This window comes from Prorops nasuta, unplaced genomic scaffold, assembly GCF_024137725.1.
Source record: "Prorops nasuta isolate Cenicafe-Biocafe unplaced genomic scaffold, Cenicafe_Pnas_1.2 PNAS00019, whole genome shotgun sequence".
Lineage (NCBI taxonomy): Eukaryota > Metazoa > Arthropoda > Insecta > Hymenoptera > Bethylidae > Prorops > Prorops nasuta.
In genome coordinates this window covers 1,833,097-1,846,610 of record NW_027116816.1, presented here as the reverse complement: position 1 = coordinate 1,846,610, position 13,514 = coordinate 1,833,097, and the positions used below count along the sequence as shown (strand labels likewise).

At 41.0% G+C, this 13,514-nt stretch overlaps 1 protein-coding gene across 1 annotated transcript; it reads left to right on the top strand.

Annotated features, from left to right (window-relative positions):
• Positions 1-19: 19 nt before the first annotated feature.
• On the top strand, positions 20-10,421 carry LOC136780376 (ATP-dependent DNA helicase DDX31). Its single transcript, XM_066738688.1, has 9 exons — positions 20-223; positions 299-1,063; positions 1,141-1,407; positions 1,486-1,706; positions 1,806-2,349; positions 2,424-2,654; positions 4,822-5,164; positions 7,793-7,994; positions 10,098-10,421. The coding sequence occupies exons 1-9, from the start codon at positions 155-157 to the stop codon at positions 10,243-10,245; spliced, it is 2,790 nt and encodes a 929-aa protein (XP_066594785.1). The 5' UTR covers positions 20-154; the 3' UTR covers positions 10,246-10,421.
• The last annotated feature ends 3,093 nt before the right edge of the window (positions 10,422-13,514 follow it).

The window sequence follows — 13,514 nt, the reverse complement described above, 5'->3', positions numbered from 1 at the left end:
GTAGTTCTACAAACGCAGCTCCATGTGGTTAGGTACATGTCATGTGGGTTTGAGAGGTTATGTTAGTTTATTGGTATTTTAGTGTGACTCTGTGCCATTACTTTACCAGGCTTAAGTAATTAAGGTCTTTGGAAGAAAATTAAAGTATTTATTAATGAAATTGCAAGACATGGATATATCATTAAACATTACAACAGAGCCAGCAGCTGAAGGAGCTAAAAAGGTAAGGAAATTAACAATACATTTAAGTGTTTTCATTTTTTTCACAATCCTTATTAAATTATATCTGCACCGGTAGAAATACAACAAGAACACGAAACATAGAATTAAAAAAATGGGGAAACCAATTATTTCTAAAAATTCAAAGCTTGATTCAAAATCCACTGAGAAACGGCGAATTAAACAAAAATCTTTAGCCACCATTTTTGCTAATAAAATAAAAAATATAGGTAAAGATGAAGGAGTACTTAAAATTGGACAAGACATTCAGAAAAACGTACAAGAGAAAAATGCTTCTAACGAGATTTCGTCAAGCAATAATACGAACACAGATACTCCAATTCTAACTTTTTCAAAGGTCCCAAAAAAAAGCATTGGCAAGCCACTACTGGTTAAGAAAAGAGACGATAAGAGCAGTGGTTTAAAGAGATCATTAAACGAACTGTTTTCTAGCCATTCGGAATCATTTTCAAAGGTTAATGAAAGTAACCTGTTGGATATAAAACTAAATGTAGATAAACAAGAAGAACCAGAAACAAAAAAGAATAATGATTTCAATGGTCAAGATAGAAATGTAAAGAAGAATATTGATAAAAAGAATAGGGAAGCTAATGTTAAACCTCCTAAGCAATTGAATGTTAAAAATAAAAAGTATCAAAAAATGGTTAGTTTCGTGGAAGAAAGAGAATCGAAAGCACCAAATAATTTTAATAAAGGCAAAATTTCTTCACTGTTTGGAAATAATCCTGAAATACCAAACATAGGTCAAAGATTAGTAAAGCCTGTTAATGAAGCAGTTTTTACAGAAAAAACCTTTAGTGACTTTGGCATCCATCCTTACACGGTTAGTATTTTTCTTAAAGTTAAAAATTTTTATGTACTTCATAGAAATTAATTTCTTAGGATTCTGTTAAAATTTAGGTATCGAATCTGAAACAAAATATGAATATTACTAAAATGACAACAGTACAGCAAAAAGCAATACCAGAAATATTTCGAGGAAAAGACGTTCTGATAAGATCGCAGACAGGGTCTGGTAAAACGCTGGCTTATGCTTTGCCTATAGTTGAATTTTTACATAAAATTAGACCGAAACTAACAAGAAACAGCGGCTTAAAAGCCTTGGTCATTGTACCGACTAGAGAACTAGCTCTTCAGACATACGAGACTTTCCTTAAATTAATTAAGGTAAGTATATCTTTTGTAAATATTTTTTGAATTAGATTATATCAGTCATAACTATTTCTAAATGACCTCTCTCTTCAGCCATTTACTTGGATAGTCCCAGGATATTTAACTGGTGGTGAAAAGAGAAAGGCGGAAAAAGCAAGATTAAGAAAAGGTTGTACAATTTTAGTGGCTACACCTGGTAGATTACTCGATCATGTGACACATACTAAAGCATTGACATTAAATGATGTAAAGTATTTTGTTTTGGATGAAGCAGATAGGATGCTTGATATGGGTTACGAAAAAGATATTTCTGGGTAAGCTTATGATGCATATTATGATAAGATAAGATATTAAATTAGCGTTAATTAATGGACTGGGCAATATGTATAGTGTTTATACTTTTAATATTGCAGCATCGTAAACTCTCTTAAAGCTGCAAGTAACATTGATAATGACTATAATCCTATGCAAATGCTTCGTGAAAATGTTAAAAAAGTTTTTACGGATGACGATTTTAAAGAAACAGAAAAAGAAGAGCAAATCATTGAGAAGAAAAGACTGGTCTGTAACTCGGATAGCGAAGATGATTACGAAGAAGAAATTAAGTCGGAAAAATTAAAGCCACTAATCAATCAGCAAACTTCCATAAAAGAAGCTGACGGTCCTTCGATTGTCAAGAATGAGACAAATAATGTGGGTAGTATCGATGATAAAGAAAGAAAAACTATCTTACTATCTGCGACTTTATCTCAATCCGTAGAAAAATTAGCTGGATTAACAATGAAAAACCCGGTATTTGTCGATGCCGCGAAAGAAAACTTAGAGATTAGTGGTGGTGACACGAGTGAAATAAACGAAGATTTGGTAGTACCCCAAAGTGTACAACAAAGCTACATTGTAACGCCACCAAAGTTACGAATGGTGACGTTAAGTGCGTATATTGCTGGAAAGTGTCAGGTAATGTAATGTATGTACTTATACATTTTTTTGTTTGCTTGCATTTATACCAATACTAAATTGAATTTAAACAGAACGCCGGTGAGCATAAACTAATAATTTTTATGGCGACCCAAGACATGATAGATTATCATATGGAAATTTTATCATCTATCTTAACCAAACCAATGGATGAAGACGACGAAGATTCCGATCCATTAGTGGAAGTTGAGTTCTTTCAACTTCATGGTAGTATGACGCAAAAAGAGAGGACTCAGATTTTTAAAACCTTCAGGCAGGCAAGGAGCGGTGTATTGCTGTGTACGGTAAGTATTTAATTTTATACAATTGAAAATAGATTACGTTATAATCACTTTTGCACTCACAATTGTTAGATCAGTCTCATTATTCACACCGTTAATGAATAATAGAAATAGCATTTCTAAAGGTAATTTTTTCATGAGTTAATGAGAAAAAAAATAGACGAAAAGAAAAGTGTTGGAATATTCCTTGGCACTCCCAGGACTGTAAATTACCGCGTGGCTTGTTCTTTCAGGACGGAATTAAATATCTCGAACCCACGCTGCGTCCGGTGGTAAAAAATTATGCGTTTGTATGGGACCCGCGTAATGAGTATAATTATAATCGTTTGCTCGCGTTCTTCGCCAATGGCTCTTTTCAAATTTTTATCCCTTATCAAAAAATGTCCAAAATTAGTCTATCAATTCCTGGAAAATTGCTTTCCCAAAAGTTTCGAAGCGAACAAGATTCGCTTAATTATGCATATATCACTTTCAATATTTTTTAACTCGAAACGAATGAATTTATGTAAAGTAGGAAGAAGTAATCACTGATAAATCTCGAGTGATTATCGACAAAAAGCTTTATGACGATCGTCACGCAAACAGCTTACAAGATTTTCACTATTTTCGAGCTTCAGGAGATAAATTTCCATGAAACAGGCGACTTCTTTGTCGGCCGAGGTTTGTTTAACCGCGTGTCTCCGCAGGTCCTCGCGTAAATTATATCTCGCTTCTCTTCGTTACGTTCTATATAGTATACTATAATATATACAGGCAAATTAATTGCCAACCAGTTCTTCGCGACAGATATTCATTAACCAGTTTAACTCGTGCACAGTAAAAATATAATAATTAAAATTTCACGTGCGTTCGGACACTGCTATTTTAGACATATTTATGGATCAATCGACAAACGAATAATTATTTTACGTTAATTGAATTTACTGTTAATTTTTAAAGCTTTAACAGAGTACTATATTCGTATTAGCAGAGGGACTGAATAATCAGTATCACCATCGCCACTCTACTAGGTCTATAATCGTTCTACTCGCGTGTAAGAAGCAGGGAGCTTCGTGAGATTCTTGCTGCGCTAGGTATAATTGATTTTGAAGCAGCGTTGTTCTGGAAAAGTAGAGGATATCGCACGAGCGAGAATATTAACCATTGGAAAGCAAGACTCATATAGCGTATCCGCTTGCGCGGCAAACCGATGCACGATGGAAACCGCCCACGTTTTATAGCATCACCTCTCCACACAGGGGTTTTATGGCAATGTTATTAATTTCCACGTTGAAAAGCCACGAAGGCAGGCCGGAATGCTCCACAGGTCTCCTCTCTCTCTCTTTCTCTCTCTCTCCCACCCTCAGCGGTGGTAGATTCGTGGCCCTCGGTGATCTATAGCCGGAGTGAGATGTTTTGAGCGGCGATCTGTTTCCCGATCCCTGGTCAGGATCTCGTGGCTGGCGCTCCTAAACGATCGTTTGTCTTAATCGCCGTCATCGATCGCCTTTCAACGGCGTCTCGTTGGAAGCGGCATAAAGCCAGTGGCAAGTACCTACTTTGTACGGCCTGTACTGGGCCGTTGGACTTTTGAAAAAAACCGCGTGTTCTCGCGCATCCTTGAAAAATATCTCACCTAGCCAGGTGAAAAAGTGGAAGCGCGCCAGGTTTTAGCGGGCTCTCGCGTCACGAATTTATCGATAAATACTCCGAAAAGGAAGAGTTATAATACGTTCGTATCACGCCGCGAAAGAATTTCCAATGGCGGGACGGCCACTGGTACCCCCCACTGGTACCTTGAGATTGGTCTCCAGTACTGTCAAGCAGAAATTTGGTGCGTTCGCTCGGTTCGGTAAATCATTAGCTATCCGAACATAGGAAATCAGAACCAAGCTCAAACGATCGCTGTTGGGGTTCCGCAGCAGGCATCGCTCGCCAACCGATTATACATATCGGTACAAAACGAAACGCTGCCAAGCTTTGTAAGATATTTGTAATCTCGCAAAGCAGTCCCATTCATTTGTTGCCTCCATAATGCCAGAGAGAGAGAGAGAGAGAGAGAGAGAGAGAGAGTCCAGCGGAGAATCAATGTTTGATTTATTCCATCATCTCACGTGCTCCTTCTTTTTTTTATTAAATTAAACCTTCTTCTCTAGCATCAACGATAAATCTTGCACGGTTTTTCTCTTAGGATGTTGCTGCTCGAGGTTTGGACATGCCAAAAGTCGACTGCGTCATTCAATACACCGGACCTACTTCAGCCAGGGATTACGTTCATCGTATCGGCAGAACGGCCCGTGCAGGATCATCCGGAGTATCCACGATTTTCCTGACTCCGTCCGAAATCGACTTTGTGCGGATGCTGGAGTCCAGACGGATTAGGATAAAGCAGGAGAACATGGAAGACGTTCTTGATAAATTACTCGGCCGTTTCTCCAAACATAGAACTCCTCACGCAGCGGCGATCGCTCTTCAAAACGAATTTGAGACTCTGGTGGTGGAGAGTAAAAAGCTGCGCGAGAAGGCTTGCAAAGGTAAACAGTGATTATTATATAACTCGGTGGAATGTGCTACACGGGATTATACAGTGACACGCCCTGGTAATTTGGGCAAGAAGCACAGACTCTCTCTCGGCTCTCTAAGAGAATTTATACATGCGTACACACACTGTACACAGACTCACTTGATTCGAAACGAAAGTGAGCTAACTCCAGGGTGGACTGAGCCAATTCTGCTGGCACCCCATACGCATATAAAACACCCCTACGGAACATTTTATGGGGCTCACTTTCGTTCACTCTCCGTGCAGAGATATTTACATAGTCTATGGGCGAGGAGGGATGATCTTGTTTGCCATACTATAGTCACTCTATTAGGGTCGTTAAGGGTCGTAATTTATTTGCTGCAATAATAAATACATTAGAATTTCACGTTTTCCATTCGTTTATCACAATGTAATCCTCGTAATAGTGTAATCGTGCACTTTTGGTGTATCACTTTGAAAAGCGTTTTATTTTCTGGAATGGAAACTTTGATTTTAGATCATTAACCTGCACCACTAATCGATATCTGAATCAAAAGGGAAACCAGCCTCCATAAATCTTTTTAAGAGGCTTTTCAGCTGGGAAGTTGTCGGGCACCAAGTGCGGCTTTACACGAAGGTTAGCCACGCTTTTTGAGCACTTAGTCCGTTCATATTTGACTGACGGTACACAGCTAACCACTTGACCGTACCGTCGCACGTGCTACGTGATTGATGAATTAATTGCCGTTGCTCTCTTCTAGCCTTACTACATTTTTCACTTAAATATTTAAACAAAAAAATTTAACTCGTTATTGTTGGTGTTACGTGCGAAAGATCAATTAATATCGCAATATTAACTCTTAACGAACATTGTTGATCATGACGAATATATCGTTTCGGCGCACAGAAATAATTATTACTGCTAAAGCAAATACCAAAATATGTTATAGCCTTTATAACCAAAAGCTTATTGTTGGAGAAGAGATATTAAAGAAAAATACGATTTCGCGCTAGCCTTTATTGTTATGCCTCCGAGCCATCCAGTATGTTCCATGGAATTTATTTAATTGACGATTGTGACTCGAAGTAGCGGGTAGAGAAGTGGAAATCTCACTAATTCGTAACATTATCGCCCTAATAGAGTCGAGTAACCCTCGATATACCTAATGCATCAACGTACAACACAAAAGTTCTGGGACGCTCAACCCCTGTCCCTAAGCTGTAAGAAATTCATCGCAGATCATCTCTCTGCACATACGTCTCATCAAATCAAACTTCCTATATGAACTCTACCCCACACACACTCTGTTCAACATATTACCGCATTTTTTTTTTTTCATTTATCAAATAAACGTTATTAAAGGCTCAATTTTTAACTTGTTCCAAAAGTAGTTTTTTCTACAAGGAAAAAAAAAGCTTTTTCGATAAATTTTCGTCTACTCTTCTCGAATTGGATCGAGTCTAGCTTATATCGTTCGTGCGTCTTTTAGAGGGGGTGGCTCGACACAATCCAACCACTGAATGTGGCTTCCGCCAGAACCACTTACGCTTTGTGGCGAAAGACTCTTAACAATGCGATACAGGATACAAATACAATAAGACGCAGTTACATCACTTAGGAACAATGCCACCCCGTAGGGTCGCTATTGCACGCCATCGTCGTACCGCAGACCCCCTCCCCCCTCCCCTCCACCTCTTTTCCCCTCATTCTCCTAGGCGCGCTATCGCTCCTCTTTGAGATTTATGTGCTAAATGGAGAAAAACATGTCTTCCTTTTCAACGCTGACGTTGAACCTCTTGAAAGCTCGTCATAAGGTTACTTACGTGCAAATCATTCCATTAAATTAAGGACAAGAAATTTTGCAAAAAAGAAATCGAACTTCCATCCCTTTATCGAAAAAACGTCAATAATCATTAGTCCTAAATATTTTTAAAGAATATCTTTGATCATAATGCTCTGGCAGCAATTTTTATACAATAGCTTATAAATCCTTTGTTTCGAGTCACGAACAAGGTTTCCCAATAGGTAGACGTAATGAGTAACGTGCTCGCAATTAGAGCTTGTTTTCAATCTCTAATGGATCTAGCAAACTTATTGCAAGACATTTTGATAATTCGCTGAGAGTGGGAACGACTTCACGGTGGAAGATTTTTCGCACGGAACGATAGTGAGAGCACGTTAGCACATGTTGGGTTCTCTCAGAATCGCGGAACCCTGGATTTTCTCACCCGCACCGTTGAAGGAGGGGATTACTATTAGCCACAGCACTTGACTTGACCCCTCCCATTAATGCCCCTTAATAGCTCATTGCGGGCCGCACACCCCTCTCGCTATTCTGTCGCCCTTTCCATGCCCCACGCTATACCCTTCTCTCCTCTCCTCTCCTCTCCTCTCCCCTCCTATGTGGCCAATGTAGAATCTAATGGAACTACGATTAATAAGGGCGCGTTGCGTCTAGCCTGCTAACCAATCATTAGGATCTACTCTTTAAACCACAAAGCAGCACGTGACTATATACCATATATATTTACCGAATGTGTCACTGCATTTTCAATTCTTCTCGATTACAATATTTCTCTCAGTGTCTCAACAAATATTACACATCGCTAATAAGTTATTATCTATTTGCTTCTTCAGCTTATACATCCTGGATAAGGTTTTACTCGAGTTATCCTCACGAGATGCGGCAAATTTTCAATCGTAAAGAACTCCATTTGGGCCACTACGCAAAGAGCTTTGCCCTCAGGGAGTCTCCTCAGCGTATAGGTGGAATTGGTAAGAAGCTTCGGGAGAAGGAAACCTCGGGGCCTCGGCATAACAACAGGTTATCCATACAAAGGTAAATATATGAAGGAGAATGATTATATTTTCCACAACAAACGAGTCTCTTATCAAATCTGAGAAGCAACGCTCAACTACAGTTACAAGCATATTTACATTTGGCATTATAAAAGACTTAAGAAGAAAGAGGGAGAGCTGGGTTTCGCTCATAAGCAACGATATTAAATTGAAAGGTAAAAGAGCAGGAAGACTATACATATAGACATATACATTTCCCAGTAAAAAACAACGAAGCAAGTTGTTTTCGTGCAAAGTATGCAGGAGGAGAATTGTTCGGTCGATTATCGAGCTGTACTTGACCCGCCGCGGCGAGTCGTCACGATAGCATAAATATGTACAAGTGTGCGGGGTGGTATCGCGTATGTGCATACTCATACAGGATAGACGGAATTAGGGGAGCAAAGGTGGGGGTGGGGCTTGTAGTTAGGTTTTGACGAGTAGGTTTTGCCGGCGGTATTAATGACGGATACACGCGTGGCTTAGCGAGCTAACCTGCAGGACGGTCCGTAACTCTGGCGGAGACAAACGAACGCATCCGCATGTGTTACGCGCCTGCACGCACATGGAGAGTCGAGTCGAGTCCGAGTTTGCCCGTTTCTCCTTGTCCCCAGGGTTCCTACGGAGGTAGATACGTCAAAACTGTCGAGCACTGTCATCCGTCATACACGGCTAACGGACAGACGTGTCCTACGCTGGATATGCCCACTACGAGCCATACGGTCCGCGTCAGACACGCGTCCTTTATTTCTATCTCGCTTGCTCCCTTCTGATCCACCCCCCCCCCCCCCCGCCTCCTCCTCAAAACATTCTCTTTTCTCCGAGCTCCATCTCCGTGCATCTCTCTCTATCTCTCCCTTAATAACAAACGCGTTAGATTCATAGAGCACGCAAACTCCTATCCTCCATCCACTCTCCTCATCTCCGATTTCGTAGGTGCAGGGCCTTCCTCCCTTCGACCAACGCTCCACTATCGGCCCTGTCCCTTTTGCTCCGCCCCTGCATCAAGCCCATCTCTCTTCGTCTCTCCATTGTTCATAATTATACAATACGGCTATTAAACAGACTGATGCGACCGCCGTTTCCGGCCCCGGCTGCGCCATTTACGGAAACTACGGATGCCCCTGGATCTCTCCTCCCCCCCCCCCCCCCCCACCTTCCTCCTCCTCCCTACGAATTTGACGACATTTCATCTTCTCGTCTCCCGCATGCATTGCTCTTTCTCCCTGCTTCTCCCATGTGATTTGGTGTTTTTCTGAAAAAGAGAGTTTTCTGTTTTTTTGCTTTTAATTTGTTATCACAAATTGACCGGTTGCTGACTAAATTTGCCAGTCCTTTCTTTGCAAGTGGTATTTTCGTAGCGGCAGCCTTAATGAGGTCGAAATGGGCGTGCTTTTGTTGCAATGAAAAACCGGCCACCGAGCGACGACGGCGGACTGGCGAGAGTAGCTTCTAATGGGTAAAAGGCGGGTACCGTACTGACGGTCCAATGAATCGAGAGATCCCGCGGTGTACGCCTCTGTGGCCGTGATTAAATATGCTTCGTGTTCCACTCTCTCCTTCTCTTCTCTTCTCTTCTCTTCACTCCGTCCAACGAGCAACTTTTCTCCGCTTTCTCACATTTCCTATGAAAAAGAATTCCTCCCTTAAGGAACACAACACTTTATTATTAATTACAGCCAATGTGCACAGTTTCTTATTGCAGGATCGAATGATTTATTGCACGCTTGAAAAGATTTGATTACAGAATTAAGAATTACCTATCAGCTTTTTTGTTATTTAATTAAGCTTGTGATAAAGGTGAAATTGAGGTTTTAAATTGGCGTGTCTGGACAAAGACGCGTGCTTTCTATAAAGGATTGTTCACGGTGGATAAAAAGATAATGACGAATAAGAAATTTGGTACGGCAGTTGGCGGAGTTCGGATCCTTCTGGTCTAGAAAGGGTGTGGATCCTGGTTTTAAAGCGAGTCCTTTTTTGTCAATTTTCGATTATCGCGCGCTGTCTGCACCACATGTCGCTTAAAACGCATTACCCAAAATTGTTGGCTAACCGTAATGCGACGATTATGGACACCGTATGTAAGTATACCTGGATGTTTTAGGTCCGCTCTACCGGCACAGCAGATGCAAAGGAAGAGGGATTCCAGTGGTGGTCCAAGGAGCATGGGCAATTTGAAGAAAGTGAGAATGCTGAATGTGTCTGAATATGATAGCGGTCTGGAACCCATAAAGAAGAGAAGGAAAACATAACTTTCTCGATGGATCGTTAACGGAGCTCGATGTCTCATATGTAACGCACGTTCACTTAAATCTTCTGCATTATTTGTAAATGATAAATGGAAGATTGGAAAAAGTGCATTATATATATACAATATATTTCATCAGTTACATATTATAAACACGACTATTTATGTACATACCTGTATACAACAATATGAAATAAAATTATAATTTTTATTTAATTCCGTGTATAAATTAGTTAGCATCGATAGCAATATACACATGCGCAAGCTCCCTTGTGTAGCTGCGAATCGACTCCTATACCTGCAAACGATGTCAGTTTTCAATTATTGGCTCCGATCGTAGTGAATTATTATGATTTCACGTTAATTATACCTTGAGAACCTTTCAAGCGAAACATTTTGGTCACGGAGCCGTACGATGCTTAACGTCGTTTTTCACGACTGGTTTTTCCAACGCTTGTGCTTTCCTGCCTCTTTGGAATTTCCGTGGGGGAAGAAAACAATGAACTTAATACACAGTGATACTCAAGCTTTTTTTTTATTTTGCACGCTCGAGTGATGCATCATCCTGTACCGTAAGTGAAATATTATGTCTAGAAATATGAATATAAGGCCCGAAAATAATATATTATATCTAGAATGAAAATTATAAGAGCGCTTTTAGTTTTCATTAGCTTGGAGACATCGCGAGAGTGATTGATTCTCATTAATGACAATGCACGGTGCACGGGTAAGTAATAACGCGCACGTTCGTTATGCAAAAGGATCGTCAGAGAGGAATTGTGCAGCGTGTGCAGAGACGGAAAGGGGCAAGACCGAGGGTCAGAGGGATGTGATTAATATCCGAGCATTATTTTTAAATTTTTTGCGCCACGATCGTCAGCGCAAATTGCTGGCAAATAAAAGCCGTATGCCAGGCAGCTATCACCGTTAATAGCGAAGTAAGCATCGAATCTTAAGAAAGGAGAAGTACCGAGGAGGCGAAGAAGACAGGAAACGGGGCGGGGAGAACGATCGCTTCGATCTCATTTGATTCAATTATGGCAGCTCTCGGTTGATTCCATATTGTGTCTATATATACTGCGACGGGAAAAATAGTAAAAGAAGAAATAAAGAATGAAAATTACGTAGCGAGGTGTGTCCGGCCTCGATCAAAGGACGCAAATTAACGAAATAGCGCGAGTCTTCTTGCATCCGTGTGAATCCATTTTGGAGAACCACCCAAGCGGCTTACACATCTGCGCCAACATTAGAGATTTGCGCGCGGCAAATAGTGCGATATTTGTTGGTAATGCGCGAGCATCGGATTCGTCGTGGTCGGCATCTGTCACAGTGACAGTAACAGTTCTACGGGGAGCATAATGAAGCGTACGATTAGGTGCTGGATATCCCGTTGCTGATTGGCGCGCGCGTCTCTTCGTCAGCTCCTCTCGGCTTGGCTCGGCTCGGTTCGCCAATAGTCGCTGGCGATGTTCGTTCGTGATGATGAACTCGGGGCTGCGGAAGAGAATTGTTCTCTCTCTCTCTCTCCTCGGACCATTACTCGAGTCCGCCGTGCAGAGCACGCGGAGAAGATACGCGCGCAGCGTGAGAGCATCGAAATACCGAACTGCCGGGCAAAGCGAGAAACTGGAAAAAGGATGAGCCACGGCCGAATGACTTTTGTCAGCGGCTGTGGCTTCACTCCCGCTGGCTCGCCATACAAAAACGTAAGGACTTATAAGAGGAGCCGATTATTCCCGGTGATTACCGATTTCCAACCAGTTAACGACTTTCTCGATCGTTTACACATCGACGCTCGCTGCTGCATCCGCACCGGGCCGCCACGCCGACGCGACGCTTATTACTAGTCATTACCGTGAATCTCTCGCGTTGCCCTTTGATTTCACGCGTCAATTCGGGATCGATGCATCTGGTCCGTGCACCGCGCGCTTCGAGCCCACGCGAGGGAAAAAAACTACGTTCCACGACGAATCAATTGCTCAGACCAAATTTTCGCTGCCCCGCTTCATCGTCGGAATCCTCTGCAATATTTATAGTGCATCAGTTACGCTTCTTGTACTCCGCCTCTCGGTCTCGCGGTTTGTTTGCACACACACACACATACGTAGCACTGGAAATCTAATTATTATACTCCCCTAGCGCGCCGCAATAGAGACTTTATTCCTTCATAAAATCATTGATTCATTATTGCGTCTTAACGTTGGATAATTCATTTTAATTTCTTTCCATTGTTATCCGACTCTTAATACGATTTTATTTCCCTTATGAGTTGCAGTGATTATGATAATTATGTTCCGCCTTGGTACGTTTCAGAGAACGACGAAAAAACGAGCGGCTTTCTTCGCGAGCCAAATACCACGTGTGCCTGTAATAGTTTGCTGAACAAAAGACTTGTTAGTGATGCTTGATATTAACGATTTATTACAGGAATTACTGTCAACGCTTGACGAGGATGCAACAATTTTCGAGGTGTCTTATACATATTGCACATGACGAATGAGTAAGAGCCAGAGTTTTGCCTCAAAACTTTTTCATTATCGTTCCTTCAAATTTCTCTCAACGATGATTTTCCATCTATTCATGCTCCAACAGGTTGGCCATTTTTTTCTTACTGCAAAAAGAAATGATTTTTTTCTTTTTAATCAAGATACGATTGAAATTCGTTTGGAAATACTCTATATAGATTATAGAACAATTCGTGTGGTGTATTAGCATTTTGCAAACAGTGGAATGGATCCCGTGGAAACGTTTTACTGGCCTATCGTGCGAAGAAGCCATATAATCCATCGTTCACTCGGCACGCTGCTGCACGAACTTGGCAAAGACGTTGAGTGTCGTTCTATAACATAAGCTCTGCTCTTTTCCATGTATGCACACACATTCTACCGCGCAATTTGCCATTACCTTACTATATATATATATATATATAGATCTTACTAATATTTCATTGCTCTCGCGTTTACTCGACGCGACGCCCAGCTTGTCAATAACTCTATGTGATATAAATTAAATAAACAAGAGTCTAGTCTCTATGTTTAAACGCATAAACGTTGAACGATCGAAGCAACGGTTTATAAATCTATATAATTGCAAATTCATACGCGTATATGATCAAAATTCAATAATATGTTAGCAGGTTTAGACAGGTTATGCGCTCGATGCAGGAAGCAGCATAAGATGAGTATTAAACAAATGTAAGTTGATTAAGCGCGATGTAGGAACTTACAATCATTATTCACGGTATATTAACCCTTAATGTACGTTGTAGGTCCA